Source organism: Homalodisca vitripennis, chromosome 8, assembly GCF_021130785.1.
Source record: "Homalodisca vitripennis isolate AUS2020 chromosome 8, UT_GWSS_2.1, whole genome shotgun sequence".
NCBI lineage: Eukaryota > Metazoa > Arthropoda > Insecta > Hemiptera > Cicadellidae > Homalodisca > Homalodisca vitripennis.
In genome coordinates this window covers 12,313,821-12,337,353 of record NC_060214.1, presented here as the reverse complement: position 1 = coordinate 12,337,353, position 23,533 = coordinate 12,313,821, and the positions used below count along the sequence as shown (strand labels likewise).

General features: G+C 34.5%; 2 protein-coding genes across 3 annotated transcripts; one reads left to right on the top strand and one right to left on the bottom strand.

Moving 5' to 3' along the window:
- Positions 1 to 782: 782 nt before the first annotated feature.
- Positions 783 to 18,781, top strand: LOC124367305. Of its 2 annotated transcripts, none has more exons than XM_046824031.1 (4): positions 783 to 1,032; positions 14,247 to 14,444; positions 16,256 to 16,423; positions 17,849 to 18,781. In XM_046824031.1, the coding sequence occupies exons 1-4, from the start codon at positions 1,021 to 1,023 to the stop codon at positions 17,969 to 17,971; spliced, it is 501 nt and encodes a 166-aa protein (XP_046679987.1). In that variant the 5' UTR covers positions 783 to 1,020; the 3' UTR covers positions 17,972 to 18,781. The 2 variants fall into 2 exon arrangements, with proteins under 2 accessions (XP_046679987.1, XP_046679986.1); XM_046824030.1 differs by lacking the exon at positions 783 to 1,032 and adding an exon at positions 1,341 to 1,667.
- Positions 18,782 to 20,603: 1,822 nt separating this feature from the next.
- On the bottom strand, positions 20,604 to 23,370 carry LOC124367304. The gene is made up of 2 exons (XM_046824029.1): positions 22,674 to 23,370; positions 20,604 to 22,392 (listed from the first exon to the last, which is right to left on the bottom strand). Exons 1-2 carry the CDS (start codon positions 22,907 to 22,909, stop codon positions 21,729 to 21,731), a joined length of 900 nt encoding a protein of 299 aa, XP_046679985.1. The 5' UTR covers positions 22,910 to 23,370; the 3' UTR covers positions 20,604 to 21,728.
- Positions 23,371 to 23,533: the final 163 nt, after the last annotated feature.

Here is a 23,533-nt window from a genome sequence, read left to right as displayed (position 1 = left end):
TTGTTCTATAAAGTGGCCAATAGGATTCAAGCAAGCATTGTATAGGAGATAGAAGTAAAGAAATTTAAAACCCCACAAAATAGTTTAGACTTTGACTGTACTTCGATTAAATTTTAGATCATAACTTTATAGTGTTTCTGTAGTAAACAGCAAGTAGTATATATTTTATGAATGAAAACAAAAACTTAAGATCTTGGTCGTGTGAGCCAAGCCTTAAACGTCCCAAATAATGTTAAAAAAAATAAAAGTAGCTATTTTATGAACTTGCTATGCCATAAGTTTTTCAAATTACAAAAATATCTTTATCGATAATTTCTGATGTGCTGAAACTTGCATTAGGAGATGAAATACTACATAGGTAGCGTAACTTATCAATAACGCAATTACTCGTTTATTCAACCAAAGCAACACAATTACATGCATTGGTCTTGTCAGATAACTTCTTACAACAGATTAAAATCGTCAATAAAATAACTAAAACAACTTGAACTCGATATTTTTCGTAGATGATACAAAACTTGAACGTAGTCTGGGCTGTAAAAACGATTTATTATTTCTTTATATATACACAAATCAACTTTATAACTTGCAGAGTGTTCCATTCCGTTTAACACACGCGTAGAAAGAGTTTGTATAGAATTTTTGCTAGAACCGATTTCATTGACAATATCGCGTTATATTTGTGTTCCTAAACTTCCGAGTGTCGAGGAACAGAGAAGTTTAGATCACTTTGCAGCTCGAGGCAGTCGATGAAGGTCACCAGACTGAATAAGAGGGTAAAATCATGGTATTCATCTAAAAGAAGTAGTTTCAGATAAAACGTCGTTCTGGATGGCAATGATATTATAATAAACAAATTTTGAATTACATTGATTATTTCAAAACCCAGATTAGTAGGGCGATAAAATGTACAGAAGTATTGGAGAATTTGTTAAATCAGAAATTTAAAGTTCTTTAGTTGAGTAGAAACAATCTAATTACAAAAGAAACTCTAGAAGTTACCCGAAAGAAGTGCAAGATATGGCTGAGAGAGTAAGTTGTAATCATTAGGCCTTTGATTCTATTGAGCACTTTACGTCTAGTGTCATTGATATTATAGTCACAATAAATAAATAGTATAGTACAAAGAACTGAACATTTATAATTTATAACGAAACACTTAGAAATGACGTTAGCCACACACTAATAAAGTTTATTCTGTCAATCTAGCATTTGAGCTCGTCTCGATCCTATAGTGAAATTACTCTCATGCTACCATAAGTAAACTATGTTATCTCTGTGCATATATCGTAAACAAGAAATATTAATCAGCATATAATAACCTAATAAGAACCTGGAAGTACACCGATAAGTAAAGGGAAAGAGCGAGAATCCCTATAATAAACCCCTTTGAAGAAACCCCGTAAATGTCTAGCATAAATTTATATCAGGTGTATTTGCCATTTGTTTAATTTATACGTGCTTGGCTTTTTGTTTCCCGCCAACTACGAATGAGTACTGAGTGATCAACAAATCCAAACCACTGTCAGGACAACTGAGAAACTTTTTGTTTAGTGTAAAGTTACGTTCTTCGGCATTTGTTATTTAGTGCTCATATTATAGATATGGATTCTTTAGCGTACCTTGCTTACGACTTCAAACATCCATTTAAAAGACTGACTATTCAGGTAAATTAGAAAATTATAGTGATGAAGTAGTGGAGGCACAGGTTAGGAATAGAACCATAGGTAAATAATGGCTTAATATAGGCCTAGGCATATTTAGGCTTTGTTTCATGTGTTCTCTATTATCTATGCTGACAACTGTAAACACTTCCAAAACTCAAAGCAGCTTCACTTATTCATAAGAATGTCAGGTTACAATTTAATTGCATTACAGTATGAAGTATATTATTGGTTGTTATTATACCCTAAGTGTTGATTTATTTTTTTATATAGTGGTATGGAAATAAAGTGTTCAGAGCATTCTTTGGTGTCAGGTTTTGAAGATAGGGTAATTATTTACATAGGCTAACTCATTTTATATTGAATGAAGAACCTTGGAAGACCTTGCAATAATAAAATTAAGGGGAGGGTACGATAAGTGGACCCGGTTTTTATATCGAAATTGGCAAACGATATTACTTAACCATAACAATCGTTACTGATTCATTATTTTGAACAGTTAACTTAAATAATCTATATCAACAGCTGTAAACACTTTCAAATAATACACGTAAGGTAATATTTCAATTTTACATAAGTAACATTTGATAATTAAATGGCAGTCAATTTTAGAAAAATACACAACATTGCTTTGAAAAATGATAAGACATATTTTACGTGGTTTCAACATGTTGGACTTGTACTGAAAAACCCATTATGTGAAATTTGTGGGAAAGAAACAACTGTAACTGTGAGAGGAGCAAATATGGTTGTCTACAGTTTACCTAATTTTTGTTATAATAATTTGTTTAATCACTGCAAATATTAAATTAATATAAAACATGATTGTTATTGACGACTATACTTTTATATCGATTGATGGTCTAGGATTTGAGATACGAATATTAGGTATCGATGATTACATTCTTCGATATAAAATACCGGGTCCGCTTATCGTACCCTACCCAAAATTAATATTGAAAAATTTGTAATCATTTACCGGGTAGAGTACGATAAACTGACCCAGTTTTTTTATATTGAAATTATCAAACAATATACCCATCGATATAATCAACCAACAGTAATTAATTTGAACAATGACTAAATCATCTACACTAACTGTACATCATTTTATAGACAAAGTTACAAGTAACATCTTTTAAATAAAAAAGAAATATAGTTAACTTTAGAAGACTGTACAACGTAACACTAAAAGATGTTTTATTGTGTCTCTCAGTTTCAAGATATTTGTTATGTTGTTAAGTTTTCTTTGTTATTTAAATGTAACTTTTCCTATCACCCGTCTTAATTTTATCATTTGATTAATGGTTATGGTTCCTTTACAATTTATAACATTTACGTAATTGTTTAAACTATTTTTTTAAATTTGAAACGTGACTTTAATTAAGTATTTTATATACGTTGTTTTCAATTGATAGTTCTGTTATTCGATATATACAAAATCAAGGATTGTAATAAGCGATATAAAAACCGGCCCCACTTATCGTACTGTGCCCCATTTACCAGTGATATTAAATCCCACTTTATACTATTTTTGTTTTTTGTACAAGGAAAATATTTAGAAATGATATAGTTTATAAACAAGAAATAACTAGGGTGCAGAAATAAAAAAAGCTAGATAAAGGGACCATTCCAATTGAATAGGTTAAAAGTAATTCTTTCATCTATCCAGCGCAGAGCAGAACCAAAGCACCCTGTTGGGAAAGTGAAATATCTCAGTATTATCGTATATATACTGTGGTTTTATAAGTCTATGTTATTACTTATACTAAAATATAATAGATGAAGCGGAAACAGAGGGAGGTAAATTTTTATCTAACCCAGTTCCTCACTGACCGTGCTAACTTTCAAGCGTATCTGTTTACGATAGGTAAGTTTAAAAGCTCGGAGTGTTCCTATGGGGACGTGAAGCGTGACAATGCCAACTACACAATCTTTTTCTGCAGATGGTGGGAAAACGAAAAAAGGATTCGAAATTAACATCGACTAACTTTCACCGTACATCATTGTTTGGAAAATGGTCACTGACACATAGGCTCGGGACAGTGTCTGTGTATTTAGATGGGGTGCTGTAAAACAAGAAATAAGGTAATACATCCCATACACCAGTGCTGCTCAGCTGATGGACTGACAACGTAGGAACTTTCTGTATGCTTTAGTAGCCACCCTTTTGAAGTAGTGGGGAAAGCAGTCCTGAGAGAAAGTGAAGTCAGGGCCGGTGAGATTTATAGTGAGTATGATTCTCCCTTACAAGTGGAATGTGCTGATGGTGTATAATTAGCAGTTTTCCGATTGTCACAGAAATAATGAATTATTTATAGTGGATTCATCTAGTACATCGATGACCACTGCTGCGACACACTTCACATGCACTTAAGAGCACCACTAACATAACTGCTTACTGTAACCCTGAACATATGTCATTATTGACAAATATTTCATCTATGATATAACAGGTGGACCCCTGAAAAAACGTCAACCACTTCCACCATGCTGTGTCTGATATCTCCCACTGTCACAGACATGACTCTGGAATCTACAGTCTGAAGAGATCCAAAAAAATGTAATTTACAAAGAAGTTCAAAACAAATTCTGCACCGTTTCATTTTGAGAGACATCTAGACTACAAAAGAAGTCAGTCTGGTTTCCCCCAGCAGCCATCCAGCATAAATTAGATGAAGAGAAGTTCACATTGTCTCATCATATGCTTCTTGTGGGTTTCAGATCATCACATGGCACATATTTGTGTCACATGGTTTTTTCCCATATACCGGTAGCATATATAATATGTGCCACTCCGAGTATTGAAATAGATCTGCGGCACAAATATGTTAATTTATTTCTTAATGTTGTATGGTAAAGGTTTAAAACTGTGTATGATATCAGTTTTCCGGTATGGTTTTCCGGTATGTCGGTATATGTAATGTAAACGTAATGTTCAATATTGGTACACCTATCGAATAAGTTTTCAAAGTTTGCAGTTGGCTCATTCGAACTGTTGTTTTGCAAGTAAAGCTAATCTAAATGTATGTTAACATTTTTTTTTTTTTTTTTTTTTTTTTTTTTTTTTCCTTCTGAGGGAACTAAGGTATTTCATTTGGTGATTTATGGTTTTTTAAAACATAACACCGTATTATGGAACGATGGCCTAAACAACAGCGTGTGCCATTACAATGTAGTAGTCATTTTTAACACTTTAATAAAATGTTTTCTGTAACAAATAAAACATAACTTGCATAATGTTTATTTTTTTATCCATATAGGTTACCTTCTAGTTTTCAAGAAAATATCAGATTTTTATTCAGTACATACTTGTGCCAGCTGGTCTATATTAATAAAATCAACATTTTTAATTATCATATACGTGCCACCAAAAATATGCTCTAGAATTAAAATAAATTACTTGAATTGGAATTTATGTGGAAATACTCATTATTTGTGTTTTTAAATCTAATTTTTGTATTTTTTTAACTTTTTGGGTCGAGTCGTACTCGGATAGCTGGTACAATGATGAAGTTTTTTTCATTTACTGTAGTCATGGATTCACTTCACCCGGTACATAGTAATGCTCGGGATTGAATGTGTTATGTGTTAACTTATAAAGATGTGCAAGTCAGATGTTGAATCCTGGATTTGTATTGACTGTAAAACAGTTAAAGTTTCTGAAAACTTCCTTGGCTAAAGACAACTCTTATTTATTGATGAATAACAACCATTCGACCTCAGAGCTTGAGGAGGTGAAGTCAAAATTACAGGAACAACAAAACGCTAGATGAAGCTGACCTAGAGACTTCACTTACTTTGGGTGCAGAGGCTGGGAATGCACTATTACATGAAAATAACAAACTTCGGCAAGATATCCAAAGCAAACATGGAGTGTAAACTCCTAACTAGAGATTACCTTGGCTAGCATGGAAGCCAAAATGGAGGATCTTCTAGCAGCTGAGGAAAAATATGTAGAACAAATTGAAACTCTCCAAGAAAAACTGCATGACACACTATTAGAATTGGAAAAAAGTAAACAAAACCAATCATAACTACAAAATTTATTTGAAGACCATGATTACACTCAAAATCAACTGCTCACCACAATATTCACAAAAGATAACCAATCTTGAAAAACCAATTTTGAAGATGAATAATGAAGAAAATTGTTCACATGAAAGTGCCAACAAACTGCAAAACCCAAAAAATCGTATAAATCAACAGAAACCCAAACATACAATGAAAACCTTGACTACTATCTCAAACTCATCATTTCTCCTGGAACTAGCTAAGCTAAGACAGAGGCAAGATGAAGCAGATCTTAAGATTAGGGATATTGCTGCTCAACTTGACAATAACTCCAAACAATGTGACAAGAAAAAACAGCCTCTAGTCTTGACTACTGTAAACAAAATAAAGAAAAACCAAAGTCGCAGGGCCAGACAAACACAAGTCTCAGAAAATCAAAAGCTTTTAATGGAAAAGGCAATGTTTTCAGCATCTCCCTGCAGGTGGCAAAAAGTAGACCATCAACTACTATTTTACAGGAAACAGGGTTAATTGGGGGAACAAATCCACCTCCGACTAAAAAACTGCCGACAACACTGACAGAGGTATCAGCCAACTGACAACCCTACAGGTATCTGAACCTAGCTTCTCGACAACTCTACAGGCAACAGGATTAACGGAGGGAACCAGTCAAACCCCAACTAAAAACTGTCTACAACAACATTGACAGAGGTATCCAGCCAATTGACAACTCTCCTGGAAACAGGATTAACGGGGGGAACCAGTCAAACCCCAACTAAAAAAACTGTCTACAAACAACATTGACAGAGGTGTCCAGCCAATTGACAACTCTCCCTGGAAACAGGATTAACGGGGGGAACCAGTCAAAACCCCAACTAAAAAAACTGTCTACAACAACATTGACAGAGGTATCCAGCCAATTGACAACTCTCCTGGAAAACAGGATTAACGGGGGGAACCAGTCAAACCCCAACTAAAAAACTGTCTACAACAACATTTGACAGAGGTATCCAGCCAATTGACAACCCTACAGGCAACTGAACCTAGCCTCTTGACACTCTACAGGCAACAGGATTAACGGAGGGAACCAGTCAAACCCCAACTAAAAAACTGTCTACACCAACATTGACAGAAGTATCCAGCCAAATGACAACCCTACAGGCAACAGGATCCCAGGTTAACGGTTTTGGACTTCACTCCAAGTGATGACGAGGACTTCAACATCATTGTAATGGAGGCAGATGTTCACCACCTAAACCCCAACTCCACTTTTAAAACTAGCAGACTAACTGACTGTCTGAAAACTTCATCTGCTCTCAACTGCAAACCACCCCTAAACTCAAAAACATTAGCAGAGGACCAAACTCTAGATGACTTCTTTAGCAGTAATATAGCATTTTATAAAGAACATATGGCTGTAAACTATAACATCATGGCAGATCATAACAAAAAACACAATTTTTTAGAGTCAACACACAGGAAAAAAGCAAAACTGAAAACATCCGCAGAAACCAAAAACCTTTACAAGAATCTTCATAAACTCCCAACTGAAAACTAAAAGTATAAACCCTCTAAAAAAGCTAAAAATACTCCACCAAAATATTGACTCATTAATGAACAAGACAAACCAGCTTGACCACTTACTTTCACACCACAAAACCTCATATTGTAGTCTTGACAGAGCATAGTCTAAAAGATTACCAACTTCTACATACCAAACTAAGAGACTACAACATATTAATTGGGGGGTTTTTCCAGAAAGTTTTCGAGAAAAGGAGGAGTGGCCGTCATACGCTCATGAATCACTTGGAAATGTAGTAGAAAGTGCTTGGCGTCTACAGACCTCCAAGTGCGAACCTTGAAGATGCCCTGAATATAATCTCAAGTACCTTAGACAAAATACCTACATGGAAATGCCCTACCATCATCATGGGAGACATAAATATAGACATGCTGACACAAAACCAAAACAGAAACAAACTAGAAAATATGTTGAGCAGTCATAACATCGAAAGACTAGAGCTACCGCCAACTAGAGTCACCGTCAACATCAGCCACATCTATTGACATGGTAATGCTCTAACTTAAACTCTAAAGACATCAACGTAGATGTCATCACTACAGGACTGTCGGATCACAAAGCGCAAATCAGCACAATCAACGTCCAACCCCCCAGAACTTGAAACTCCCATCCTCAACACGTCGACAGTATAATCAGGAAAATCTCAATCAACTAAAAATTATACTGTCAAACGTAACCTGGTGTGACGTTTACAACAAAATAGAAGTTGATCAGGCCTATGACAGCTTTAATAATACTTTGATTTTAGCCTTGAATACAGCATGTCCTACCAAAACATTAAGGTCAAAGAAAAAAATAAAATTTGGTGTGTAGTGATTGATGAGGATACACAAACACTAAAACACAACTACTTACAAGCACTGGACAGAATGCTACTTCATAGTTCAGAAGAAAATAAAACAGAAACAGCTGCTAGGAAAAAGGTAATATGACTTAAAACTGAAGGAAAAGCGAAAAGAAATCACATCGAACTACATTCAAAACTGTGAAAACAAACAAAGAGCCCTTTGGGAGGTGATCAACTACGAAAGGTGTAAAAATACAAAAGATTCCATCAACCTTCAACTACTAGTTCAAAAATGAACTGATTGAGGAGCCGCTTGAAATTGCTCAGCACTTCAATCAACATTTTGTCTCAGTGGCGGAGAAAACTCTTACTGCTGCTGGCCAGATACAACAAAGGCCACAACTAAATGAGCTAGAAACTGACTATATTCCTGACTTGACTTTTCTACCAGTATCAGTCATCGAAGTAACAAACACCATATCTTCTTTTAAATCCAAACCGTCCTCTGGAAATTGATGAAGTGTCCTCCATACTACTAAAACACTGTAAGGAAGAAATTGCACCTCCACTTACATTCATCATAAACCTATCTTTCACCCAAGGAATTTTTCCCAAAGCATTAAAACTAGCAAAAGTCTTTCCTAAACTCAAAAAGAAATCCGAGCACCTCAATCGATAACTACCGCCCCATATCCCTCCTATCAACAATATCCAAAGTAATTGAGAAAATTGTCCTTGTCAGACTCTTGAACCATCTGACAGTAAACAACATCATCACAAGCCAGCAACATGGATTCCTCAAAGGCAGATCAACAACTTCTGCCATAATACATTCACTGAGCTTGTGCTGAATGAAATAGAGGAAGGAACTTCCATCAGTGCATTTTTTTTCCTGGATTTCAGTAGGGCGTTCGATTGCTTGGAGCATAATCTTATATTAGAAAAGATGAAGATGGGGATAAGAGGGATTTCTGGAAAGTGGATGTCAAGTTATCTAAAAGGCAGATCACAAACAGTAGAGATAGCATATACATTAAACAATACAATTTATAAAACTAGATCACCACCACTTTTAATTGACAGAGGTGTTCCCCAAGGCTCAGTTCTTGGACCAATGCTTTTTATTCTGTTAACTAATGATCTCCCAAAATATCTACAAGAGTCCTGCCAAGTCATGATGTATGCTGATGACACAGCCTTGCTGGTGGCCGAGAAACAAATACCAGAATCAAATCAAATCAAATTCTTTATTGCCTTTATACAAGTTTCACAAGCATGGCATCGTCAAATTAGAACAGGAACAAGAATAAAAATTCAACTTAATACTAAAAAAAATATTAAGAACATTTCACAAATATAATATCGACTGTAGGGCATGAGTTATTATATTAAAAAATTTAGTTTAAGATTAAAGACTACATAAAAAGACAACTTAAAACATTTAGATTCATACATTTTGAGATAGGCTGTAAAATTCAATAAATTCCTTAATGTCATATACACTTAGCTCTATCAACAGTAATTTTAACTTAAAATTTAAATTTTTTTATCATCTAGACATTTTATTTCATATGGTAACATATTATAAATTTTCTTACCTAATTCAAATGTCGATTTAATTGTTGGTGTGATAATTACATTGCCTAACTCTAAGAAAGTTACTCTGTCTAGTAAAATAATCATGAACTGAGCTGTTAGTAGGAATTAGATCTAAGTTAGCCCTAAATATACATTAACAAATTCAACAGATACAACGAAGGGACAGTAAGAAACACCCAGACTTTTAAATAGAGGCTTACAATGAGTTCTACAGCTAACACCACATATAATTCTCTTAAAACTCTCTTTTGTAAAATTAAAAGCTTTTTTACATTATTATCACGGCCCCAAACAATTATTCCATATGACAAATGGCTTTGAATGTATGCATAATAAACAGACATCAATATATCTAAATTTACAGATAATTTAAGTCTTCTAATCATAAAAGTACATTTAGAAATCTTTTTACAAACATTTACAATGTGAGAGTCCCATTTAAGATTTGATTGCAACAGAACTCCCAAAAATGTAACTTTACTATAACTGACAAAGTTGCTTAAAAACTAAACTTAATGCTTTGAGTTTTATCCATATTAAGGCAGAGAGCATTAGCTGCAGTCCAGTCCTCAGCTACTGAGTTAAAATGAGACAACAACTGATTAGCCAAATTAAAATTTGAACAGCTTATTTGTACTGCTAAATCATCTGCATACATAGAGGATGAGACACAGACAATTGCTAAAGAGCCGATGGCATGTCATTAATATATACAATAAACATAGTCGGTCCCTAGAATTGAACCTTGCGGTACACCAGTATTGCACTTGTAAATATTGGAGAAAAGCAACCATTATGAAACACAGATTGAACCTTTCAGACAAATATGATTGCATAAGATTAACAGACCTAACATCAAATCCATAAAATTTTAGTTTCTTTAAAAGAATAAGATGATCGATAGTGTCGAAAGCTTTCGACATATCATAAAAGTTTACCAACCACACATTTTTTTGCATCTACATTTAATGTACAATCTTTCATAAAATTAATTACAGTCATACTAGTACTCTTACCAGGTCTAAAACCATATTGACTATTAGAAAACAAAAAATTATTCTCAAAAAATTTCATAACTTGATTATTAAGCAAAATCTCAAGAACCTTGGACACAACAGGTACAATCGACACTGGCCGGGTAATTAGCAAAGTCACTCTTTAAACCCTTTTTAATGCAAAGGAATTACCTTAACTAAACTTAAGACACTGTGGGACAATACAACACTCAATACAGAGATTAAAAACAAATAAGACATTATTTCAGCTATAAAAGGTGATGCTAATTTCAAAATATGAGAATTAATATTATAAACATCAAAACATGAACTGCTACTCAATGATAAACACTGCACTATGAACCTCTTCAACAGTTACACGACAAAACGAAAAGACTTTCTTTACATTATTATGTTTATTTACACCAGAAAGTTTTAGTTTATTTAAATAGTATGACATATCATGTTTTGCCTGAGGCACATCCTGGGCAATAGACTTAACACTACTAAGAAAAAAATTATTAAAAACCAGAACTAGACAAAGTTGAGTCTAAATTATTATCAGAGGGGCATTCATTACCACCTAAACTGTCTTTGACAATAGACCAGATTGCTTTAGGTTTGTTAATAGCGTTCTTAACTTTACTACCATTGAAAGCTAGTTTAGCTTGCCTTACCTCATATTTATATCTACACCTAAGTGCTCTATATGAAATCTCTATGAAAATCCAAACCAGTACTTCTGAAAATAGTATAAGTATGCAAGCATTGCTCTTTAAGTAACCTCAGTTGTTGTTCATTGTACCATTTTGGCTTTTTAGGCCTACTTTTTACAAGCCCTATTGTATTTAATTGGAAAGGCTATATCAACAATATCTAAAAACATACTAAAAAAAAAAGATCAAACTTATCTTCTATCGAGGATAAAGTGTACAACATTAGCCAATTAACTTTACTTAATAGTAATCTAAAATATGCACTATTTACATCATCAATTGCTCTGGATATTTTACAATGACTTTCAGACCTACTGTAGTCTTTAGAGCAAGAACCACAACTATTAACTGAAATCAAGTTTACCCTTGAATATCACCGCTATGGTGATCAGACAATACCATCAGTTCCACAAAGGCAGAAATAATCCTATCCGGGTGCATAGATACAGCTATGTTATCAATACAGGTACCAACACTAATTACCATATAGGCCAGGTCTAGTTACATCATACACAGAATTCCTCAAATTGAAACTAACAAACAAGTTTTCTAAAACCCTTTTCTGCAAGCTATTACTTAAAAAATCAACATTAAAATCATTACAAACAATAATAGAGACATTAGTTTTATTTTTTACTCACTAAAACATTCAGTACATTATTCAGAGCTTCGGTAAAACTATCAAAATTGTCATGCTCTGGCACTCTATATATTTCTAGACAAATAACATTAACTTCCTCAATGTACACTGCAGCAACTTCACATATTGAGGGTAATGGATAGATTCACAAGGTGGGTTAACTCTTTAAACTTCAGAAACAGACTTTAGGGAAAATTGCCGTGCCTCCACGTTTTTGCTAAAGGACGGTGATAGGCACTTGCCAATATATAACCAGGAATACCTAGGGATGTAAGGTTATCTCTGTGCTCCCAGTGTTCACATATACAAATCACATGAGTATCAAATTTGTTAGAAAGAAGAATAATTTCGTCCCATTTTTTGGAGAATCCCCTGAAACATTCCAATGGACCACTGTAAAGAGTCTACACATTGAAGTTGAGTTGGTTTCACAATAGGAACATTTAGGTAGCTCGAAGTGACTGGGAATTGTTGTCCAAAAAAGAATCACTGATATTCACAGTAGGCTTAGGCCTATTTCTCGAAGCACGGTATTTTTCCAATAATGCAACCTTCGAACCATAAATTGGGATGCATAAGTTCTTCTCCCAAGGCATAAGGAACTCCAATCTTGAAAGAACTATATGTATTATACCTTGTTTCAAGTCGTTCACACACAAAAAGTTTCAGATTCCTTAAGTGACTTTAGGTAAGTTATTATATCCCTCTGAGCTAACAGAAGGGTCTAGCCCTGATAGGAACAACCAAAACAGCTTCTTGGCCGGTTTTAATAACATGTTTTCACTAACCTGTCTAGTACCGTGCACCACATTGCTTTTAACAGTTTTTACTGCATCACTGTAACTAAACCTGGTTGAGTTAGGCTGAAGAACAGATTCTTTAGACTTAGTCTCCGAGGCTGAAAATTGTTTCACCTTTGTTATAGGTTTAACCATGTAAGGCCTACTTTTGTAGTTATTTCCACTACGTCGACCTCTGTAACTTGCAGTTTTCCACTCTCTGTTAGAATTAGTAAATATCCCCTCAGAATTTTGCTGGATATTACCATTAACATTAGAACTAGTCTCTGTCCTAGTGGAAACTGTTTCTTCATTCTCACAACGTTAAATTTGACTGAAGGCCCAAGGTAGTTTGAGACTGTACTACTTTGTTAGAATTTAAGTTATGCAAAGGCTCACTTTCCATTTGAGGTTGTTTGCTAAACCGTAAACCTAAACCTGGTTTGTTACCTATAGACCTATTATTATTACCCTTAGGCCTATCTGTATTACTCAAGATTATTGAAGACTTGAAATATCTTCCTTTGTAGCCCTGGACATGGCAAAGCAATACTGTCAACCAAAACAATCTTATATTAAATGACCGCAAAACCCAACAACTGAACTTAGGAAGAGCAAGTGCAGAAATATATGGCTTGCCAGATATTGAATTGAAAAATGAAGCTAACTACCTAGGAATCATCATTGACAACAATCTAACCTGGACTCCACATGTAGACCAACTCTGCACAAAGTTCAGCAGTAGCCTATATGTATTAAAAAGAATAACAAAAAATGAGCAATCTGGGACACAGCAAAAACTGCTTATTTCTCACTCTTTGAAGCACAATCTAAGATATGGATTAGTGGTATGGGGAAACTCTTCCATCGGGAAATCTCCAACGGGTACTAATACTTCAAAAGAAAGCTGTGAGAACATTGGCAGGACTAGACCCAAAGGCTACTTGCCGGCAAGCTTTTCAAAATCTTAAAATCTTGACTGTGATATCTCTGTTTGTGACTGAAGTGATCTGCTATGCTGTCTCACAGAACATTACAAGGCTGGGAGAAATGCACCATTACAACACCCGGAACGCCATGAACTATGCTCTGCCAATTCATCGTCTTGCTCTGTACGAGAGGAAGCCAAGCTATGCAGGACTTAAACTCTTCAATATTCTTCCAGACCATCTGAAAATAAACAGTGGACCAAAATGCTTCAAGAAGAAACTCCAAGAATGGTTTCTACAGAGGACATTTTACTCCCTTGAAGAATTTATAAACTGGAGGAACCATTAATCATAGTGCTTAAAATGGTTTATCCACTGTTTTCTACATTGCTGACTAATATCCTAAATTATTACCTTTACCTACTTGACGCCAATTCTGGTAACTCTATGTACATGAATAAAGAAACTGTCTATTGTCTATTGTTAATGGGAATGAATTCAATTCGTAAAACACACGTTAATCAGTATTTTACTGTTTCAGATTATATGTGCAGGTGATTTCACGGAACCGCTGAAAATCGCTTTGTTGGCGGATAACAAACAAAACTTTGACGAAAAGCTCCATTACAACTTCTGTGAGGATTTGGAGGAGTGTCTCTCCTGGGTGGAACGACATGGAAACTCACCTGAATATATTGTTATCATTATAGACCCAAAAAATAGATCATGTATTGAAATAGTAAGTATATCGTTTTCTAATAAACAACCGATGAAAGAATTGTTTGTAAGGTACTTTGGGATTATACCGACCACACCCAGACATGAATCGTTATTTGACATTTTGCTTCTACTGATTACTAGATTAGCGTAGAACAATATTTCGTCAATATAAAACAGAAATTGTCTTATCGCAAACCCCTCCCCATCCTCAGACAGAGGTCAAAGTCGAGCGGTCTAGTAGATAACGTGATTGCAGAGTCTCGCCGCCCGTTCAGCTGGTTCGTCGCTTTGTTGTACTTCCGTGTTTTACCTCTACATTTGTCCAAACACAAAAATTCAACAAAAACAAACATTACCAAACTAAAACTAAACTCTTTATTGAAAAAAACACTCAAAACTTGTTTTTATTCTTGATCACATTCCGCCACCCAAAATGCGAGTGCCTCCGGCCATCAGCGCGGGCTTCGGCAGCACCAAAGGATGATGTCAAGGAAAGAAAAACATCCCTCGAGATAGTACCTATCAGTAAAATATCAAATTCTAGAGGGGCTGATCAGAAATATAAATTGAATTGTAATGGAAAGGCAATTAAGTACAGTGCAAATCATGTGATGCCGCGCGGCCTGCCGTAATCGGGATTCTCGAGAAAGATAAGATAACAGCGACAAAAATACCGATCACAATACCTGGAAATGCTTGTAAGTTTGTAATTTTGCAATTAAAGAGTTGTTTTTTCGTTCTATCATGTCTATTTCTATAAATTTATATTTTTGTGTTCTTCATACTGGTGTGTGGTCGGTATAATCCCAAAGTACCGTTTGTAAAATCTAATATAACGTATTTGCAATTTTAAAAATTATTTCATGATAGTCTCGGGAAGTATTTTATTTTCTAATATGGTTACATTGGGAAGGCTTTTACAATAGATGCATTTATATGGTTGTCAGTGACAGTGACTTAGTACATATTTTGTTAATACTGAGAGACATCCCACCAAAACTTATGTAACATTATTAGTAGATAACTATTTTTAACATGGCCGACAATTGAAAAGTTGTTATTTACTTGAAGTTGAGGAAACATAAACCATAGGTATAAAATGCAAATTGTTACAAGTTTTTATGTAAGTATAAACAAAATTGATAATTCAAGAGAAAAGTCGCGCCTTGGCAGTTTGCAGATATTTAGAAATTTTGTAATATTTCAGTGATTAACAATATTAGCAACTAGGGAATTTGTTTTATCTCTTCACAAACCTTGACATCTTTTCCTTACTTTGTTTTTATTTTAATTACATTTTCCAATACATAGACATTTATATTTTATGAATACAATCACAGACTTATTAAAATTCAATTTCCATTTTAGATGTTGTTCTTGTATTAGGCATATTTTTGATTCATATGCTTAAAAAAGCACATGTATTAATTCGCTCAAATGAGCGTTCTGCCACATGGTGTGCATTAAAGGTATGTAAAATTGTTACATCAGATTATACAGTACTTATAGTAATTTTTTTTTTTATTGACAGATTATTTGAAGCAATATAATCTAACAAATTTATTCAAACTAATCCCAGGATCTTTTCGAGAAGATTAGATTTTCCATTGAAGTAAAATTATAAATAATAAAAAAGCGTGAGCATATTGTATTTACACATGTTTTGTCGTATCCAGGAAATGGGGAACTAATTAACTACCATCCAAGCAATTTTTAAAATGTAATAAATCTCTTTTAAGACAAACGTGAAGCTTTGCATTTTTACATATAAAAATCCATTTAACATCGGAAAGTGAAATTTGAGATTATATTTGTGTGTTTTATTTTCAGGCAGAAGACAACATCAAGAAGTTAGACTCGACGTTCATAAGCGGAGGGCGGCTATGTTTAGTGAACGGGGCATGCAGTATCAAGCCTACTGATATGGGAGTGGGACTGGGCCACATCAATGTCCTGGCCCAGAAATATTCCGTCATCTTGATCAACGGTGATGTTATGGTGAGTTAAATACGAGAAAAAACATTTCAAAATGTTCACAATGCTAGAGGAAAACCAGACCTTTTTCATGCAACATGATTGTCAAGTGGAAACGGAAAGCGTACGTTACTTAGTATTTTCTTTGTTGTCTGTTATCTCGGGCGGAATGGTAGAAACCTTGTACATGCTTGAGAGTATCTATGGTTCTCAGGTGATTCTGAAACACTTTTGATTTGTGGTATCCTGATAGAAAGAAATCACAAGGTGTCAAGTTGGGTGAGTGAGGAGGCCACCCAAATATTGCCTCGTAGGGATAAAATGTGTCCAAGAAACATGTCTCTGAGGATGTAATGAGATCAACGAGATGTGTGCGAAGTTGCGCCACCTTGCTGAAACAAAACATTGTCAGCTCCGTGTTCATAAAAATATCGTCTACCTTTGACCAAAGAAAGTTTTCCAACATCAAACATTAATGATCACTATTATCTATGACTGTTACGCCATATTCTTAAAAGAAAAACCAGCACACCACCCTGATAAACTCCACACCAAACAGTTACTTTTGGGCTATGAAGAGGTTGTTGGTGACGTTCTTGGGGGTTGTGTTCAGATCAATATCTATAATTGGGTTCATTAAGTGTACCTGACAGATGAAAATTAGCTTCGGCCAAAAAAAGGATGACATCTGTGCAATGCATGTTTGTAAGAATGTCTCTGACATCATGTTATCCGGGTTTAGAATTCTCTGTCACTCAATTCTTGAGTATCACAACCTTATACAGATGCATCTTCAGATCCTTGTTGCTGTGTGAGGACGACCACGAAATTTTCTTTTTAGCGGTGGTTTGCAGACACATTGTAATCAAGTGCAAAGTGGACATGAAATGATCGTTGCGTAGATATCGGCAAACCACCATCTTTAATGAACTCAACCACAAATGCACTATGCACACCCAACCAAGCCATGGCTAGCACTGACAATGCAGTCGAATAACACTACCCCTACCATTCTACACCATTCCCGGCCATAGCATCGCAGCTTTAAAATCAGGGAGTTCTTTCTGCCTTACCCTGTATTTAACTTTTGATAACCACTTAACAAAACGTATTATTCGAATTTTTTGTATTATGGCATCATTGTTACAGTTCTAGCCCATTAATTTAATGGTGGGCAAAAAAGATGAGCCATCTTTGTACCACAATGTATTCAATATCATAAGGTAGTGATTTACTAAACTTCCCAATTAATCAGTTCAGCTCAGTTTGCTTAAACTTCATCGATGATGGCCCTTTAAACATTTGAATGTTTCCAATAACAACATACTTTACAAACAGAATGTTTCTTTGTAGATTACTTTTTGGTATTTCACAGTGTGCTTTTCTTACAGACAACTCTTGTTTTTTTATGTTAAACAACAGTCTGATTTCTTTATTATTTTGTTTTAGGTCCCGGACAAATGTCAAAACCTCGCAACAAGAATTTCTGGGCTTGCTAGTGCGGTTTGTGGATTGAACACTGGGATTCCCTTTATCGTGGATATCCCAGGGTATGATGAATTATTCCAGTAATGTCCGTATTCCAGTGGAATTTGGATCTACCTTCCCTAGTAACTTAATAAATCATTGAAATAGAATGCAATGTTGTGGAAATGTTTGTTATTTATTATTAAGGCAATGTTATGTATATTTCCAAAATGGAAAGTTGGATATAGTTGAGATTTTCAAATGACAACCTTCTTTTTGTAACCTACCAAGATCACTGAAAACAAATTAATTACTGATTAAAATTGTTATAGCCTATAGAAAATTTATAACTTGATTTCTAAGTTTATAAAACTTTTTAAATGGTCAAGAAAGTCAATTCTCCCAGTAGAATTTACAAGGCTATTTTAAATTTGCATTACATTTTATCTTCACGTTGTTTCTTTTTTTTCCAAATAGTGGGCGGTATTAACTCATACTTTAGATACTACAACCCTATAACTCCTCAAAAAAAGTAGGAAGCAAATGATTATTTTTTTAACATTCAAAATGCTGATCCGTCATAAATGTTGCACTCCATATTTCTGTTTCAACTGTACTAACATTTTAACTCTAAAATAAAAAATATTTTTACATCCCTAGTGTTTAAATGAAAAGATTTACAAACAAACGTGTTTTCTATTCAGGTCACAAATTAAATATTGAAAAGGGGGAGATTGAAAGAAAACCTGTTTTTGAAATGGGTGAAATAAAAATTATTTTTATTATTTAAAATTATGCTAAAAAGGGGTAGGATAGTTTATATCAACCATGTATATTTAAAATATTGTATTTTCATATGTAATTAGGCTTTTATATTTTTATTACTTTAATAAATGTTGTGTATATAAACATTGATGTATGTCTTGTGTTTTACCTTGAACACTCCATATTTCCAGAAAATATAAGGTTCAGTCTCAGTCTGACAGTCTCAAGTTGTCTCTGACTTTCGCCGTTTTAACCTCAAAATGTCTAAGTGCTCATCTTGTAATGAAGATTTGCCAGCTGAAAAGTGATTTTGTCAGATGTGCAATTAGTTTTAAGCTACTTTACTCATGTGCGAGTGTTGCAGAGAAATCCTAAAGACAAATGGTTAATGTCAGACTGAAACACTGTTGCATTTTGTGTAGAAATATAAAGATGGACTCTAAAATTCATCTAATTCATGTGCTTTGCTTAATTTACAAGAAACTCAAGTATGAAAATTGTTTAAACGGGAAAATTTAAAACCGAGTGCAATTAAAAATAAGCTGGGGATCTTAAATACTAAAATTGCAGAATTTCAAAAATCAGTGGACTAATTGCTTTTCTCAATTAATTGATGACTTTGTCGTAAAAATGAAGATAATGGGCATGCGTTTTAAGTACATTGAACAGAATCACGTACAATTATTGGCTTCTAATAAAAAAAAGTAGAAACTGAACTAAAAACTCGGCTTCAGGAGTTGTTGCAGTATGACCTAATATAAACGTACAGCTTGGAGGAGTGCCTGAAGTTAAATCTGAAAATGTGGCTCACTTAGTAAGTTAGCTACGGCCTTAAATGAGCCAATTGTCCCTGATAGTGACATACAGGCTGCACAGAGGCTTCCTTCAAAAAGTTAAAACAACCTCCCATTATTGTGCAGTTCTCTTGCAGGCCAAAACGCAACCCTTAAAAATGAAAGGGTTACCTCCACTGTATTTGTTCCAAAAGTTCTAGAAAGGAAAGAACGATCATCTAACATCATATTAAAAAAAAACTTTTTGAGGCTAGAATATTGAAAAAGCGAAACAGGTTCAAGTTTTTGTAGGTGATGAATTCCAAGATTTTTTTGAGGAGGGGTGAGAACTGTGGTGCAATAAGGATGTACAATGCTCAGGACTTGGACAGAGTAAACAAAGCTTATACTGATGTCAAGACCTCAGAAGTATATAATTCCTGTTGGGGCATGATGGATATTGCACTTGCTACTGAATAGCTTCAAACTGGCTATGTCTTGAACTGGTTTCTATGAGGATGTGGTTTCCTAATCTTCAAGGTCAAACTATCCAATACTGGCTGTGTGTTCTCAATCTGATACTGCTTCTTGGAGTTCAATACTTTGTAAACAATAATGTATCATCATAAATATTATTATTACGTTTTAATATTAACACGTGTTCCTTAAAAAGGGATCCTTAAAAGTGGTTTGGTTGTAATTTCTGATTTACACGTGCCACAACGCTCTGTTATGATTTGTTTGTTTTAAACTAGTTTGTAATTGAGTCGCCAAATGCCAAAACAAGCTAAATCCACTCTGCAAGTTTTTTAGATAAATGCCAAAAACTGATTGCTTTTCTCACATCCATTACATTTTTATGATTTTTGTTTAAAAAAAAAGGTTAAAAAATTAGTTATATTGTTTTAAAATTGCTAAAAAATGGTACAAAAGTTATAATTACTGCAGCCGATTAAATATATGGCATAGCTTGTTTTGGAACAGTAACTATGATTTAGCTGCTTTTGGAAACTTACTCTCCGCCATTTGCTTTTTAACTTTGGTTCCAAAACCAGTTAAATTGCGTTTACCATTCCAAAATAAGTTAAAAACAGAACCTTATATTATTAAATCCTTTTTTCTCAAAACATTGTAGCCTATATTGTTAGGTAAAGTTAGGTTAGGATTAATGAACACAATCGTATTCATTTTCAATACAAAACCATGAATTTATTTATCTACAGAGTTTATAAAATAAATGTGTCGTTTATTAAAAATATTTTCACTCAATCATAGGCTCATCCTCTTCATTTATTTCAAAATCATCATCATCATCTTCTTCGCCTTGATTGGTGGTAGGTAGCTGGAATAAGTCCTTGAAAAACTTCAACTTTGGCTCCCGTTGCCAGTCATTTCCATAGTGGAGATTTAGCAAGCATTTCACATCATTGATTTTTACTTGTTTCACTGGGTGTCCTTCTTGTATCACTCTCAAAACTGCATTGTCAAAATTTTTCCCCCTTTTCATTACTGACTTACTCTCGCCGATTTCAAATACATAGTTTGCTTCTCCTTGTACCAGGATGGAGTTTGGATTACTTTTACTTCTTGAAAAGATAAATTTCTTGGCCTTTTGAAATTGAAAATGCCATTGTCCTGGTTTTTTTAGAACAGCATCGGTTAGAGTTTTCCAATCACTCACAGGGCAATCCGTCCCAAGTTTCACAACAGTACAGTGCTTTTCAATTATTTCAGTGTACTCATTGGGATTGTTGATTACACTCAGATCTTGAAATTTCCTTTCAAGTACTCCAAACACTCTATCAGGGGGAATGAAAGAATGGCCGACTACCGGAAAGAGTAGTACAACTTTAGTAACATGTTTAGGTGCATCTTTCAGGAGCCAATGAGCAATCATACCGACAACAGTTGTGTTCTTGTTTTGGCCACCACAGCCGTCAGAGAAAAGTTTGACTGTGGTGACATTTTCCATGTTAGCGCTTGTTAACCTGTGGTAAACAGCAGATGCAATTTGACTGGACCCTTTTGCATACTGGTTTTCAGTCCAGAGGTAAGAAAAGGTGTTTTCTGAATTCAAGAGGACTTTAGAATGTCCCTCACAAATCACAAAATTATATAGATATAGCTGGCGCTTATAGTATGCGGCTTGGTCCGGTATTTTAGGAAGGACAAGATTTTTCTGACAATCATAGCTCAGAATAAGCTCTTTATCATTATTTTCTTGCAAAAGTTTGTAGAATTTGTCTGCACGGACTTTGTGGGCTTTTAGGTTTAGCTTTAGTGTTTCACGCTTGCCTGCATCTTTTTCTGTGGCTAGTTCACACTCAAGCCTTGGAACACTTATCAGTGTACGGAGCGTCAAAACCAATGTTAAAGTTCTCAGAAAAAACCAGCCTGAAAAAGTCATACTCACACTTTAATTCTTCAGTTGGATGCTGCTCAATATACATTTTCCACATTTTTGTAATGTTAAGCTCACTTGGAAGGTATTGCCTATACTTGTTTTTCGCTCTGCAATAGTGTTTTTGTACTGGAATAAATGTTTTAATAAAAGATTTGATGCTGTCTTTCTTTATATTATATTTATCAACTTGGCGTGCTCCTCCACGAGTCTCCAAAGGTACGACGCCTGTTTCCAGGTACTTTTTGCAAATCAATTGCACTCGGTTTTTACTCTCTTGCAAAATTGTAAGTAGTGCTGCCCGACATACTTTAACATTCTCAGTTTTGTTGTTCCTCATTTTAGGTAAGAAAAAGTCAGTACTTACATTTCTTTTTGATTTGATACCTTCTGGAAGACGAGTCCTTTTTGCTGAGGAAACAATGACGTGCTGAAGAATAAAATTCTTCTTTGATTGAAGGTCAGCGTCTTTATAGTATTGCTGATGTATCTTTCTAACATCCTGCAGGGAAAGTTCTGCGCAGCGGTACTTACTTTTGGCCGAATGTTTACAACTAGGCATCTGTGGAAATCCCTTCGGGCGGTGTCTAAAACAAAATAGGGATTATTAGTTCTCCTATACCTTTAAAAAAATACTAACCTGTAATAAAAACAAATTATAGATCGCAAACGTTGTCAAAAACTGTTGTAGTTAAGTTAGGGCCTAAGCTGAATTACTTTAGGCTGGTTGAGATTAAGTAGTTTAGTTGCGGTTATAGGTTAGTTTAGTTGAGGTTAGGTTAGCTTAGTTGAGGTTAGGTTATTTTAGTTCAAATGAGTGTTAAGATTAGGCTAGTTTAGTTTTCTTTACCAAATGTTGTTAACTTACCTAGCAACTTTTGCAACAGTTTTCTTCCATGCTCTTTCGTTTTTCTTCCTTTTCTTTGCCAAAGGGCCAGGCATCTCTTCTACCAACTCTACTTGTTCCACATTTTGTGGAGTTTCCACTGTTATGTCCATTATATTGACATTTTCTTGTTGAACAATTACAACTTCAGCATTTATAATATCAATACCAACGCCTTCACTACCTTCTAAAATACCTCCTGTATGTTCAGCCTCCATGTTTATGACACACAACAAATCAGGAGCTTTTAAAATAATGTTAAATAATTGAGTGCTATTGCTTCTTATAACACTATTTTAGCCTTTGAAATTTAAAATTAGCCAACAAAATAAACAATTAATTCAGAAGGAAAATGATCAGCAGTTCCCTATAGGAAAAGTCTTTTGGGATTTAACTTATTTTGACACAGAAACATGAAACATTGTAAGTTATTGTAGTTTGATATAGCTGGTTTTGGAACATTGTCATCTGTGCAGATATGACTGTTTTTGGAACCGAATGGCTATAGGATATAACTGATTTTGGAACAACCTTCACTTTTAAATATTAATTTTAAACAGTTTTTAACTGGTTTTGGAACATTTTGAAGTGACAAATCTGTAGCCTAGGTAATACAGAACTCAATGTCATCAATATCTCAACTTTTTTAAATTTTGGATTTAGCCTGTTTTGGCATTTGGCGACTCAATTGTTTGCTAGGTTAATTATTTTCCTGCAGAAATCAGATTGCAGATCTCGAAACGTAATTTTACTGATTTTTTTTTTGTATCACTGAATGATAGCAAATGTCCGGGAAATCCTGTTTCCTTCACAATCCTTCCGTCGTCAAAAACAAACTACAA

What these genes read in the sequence shown, in the direction of transcription:
- LOC124367305 (XM_046824030.1), top strand. Translation starts at nt 1,605, where the DNA reads ATGGATTCTTTAGCGTACCTTGCTTACGACTTCAAACATCCATTTAAA. An exon ending in TTAAAAGACTGACTATTCAG is followed by an intron (nt 1,668 to 14,246) that starts GTAAATTAGAAA and finishes TTACTGTTTCAG; the next exon opens with ATTATATGTGCAGGTGATTT. An exon ending in TGATCAACGGTGATGTTATG is followed by an intron (nt 16,424 to 17,848) that starts GTGAGTTAAATA and finishes ATTTTGTTTTAG; the next exon opens with GTCCCGGACAAATGTCAAAA.
- LOC124367304 (XM_046824029.1), bottom strand. Translation starts at nt 22,909, where the DNA reads ATGGAGGCTGAACATACAGGAGGTATTTTAGAAGGTAGTGAAGGCGTT. An exon ending in ACTGTTGCAAAAGTTGCTAG is followed by an intron (nt 22,393 to 22,673) that starts GTAAGTTAACAA and finishes ATTTTGTTTTAG; the next exon opens with ACACCGCCCGAAGGGATTTC.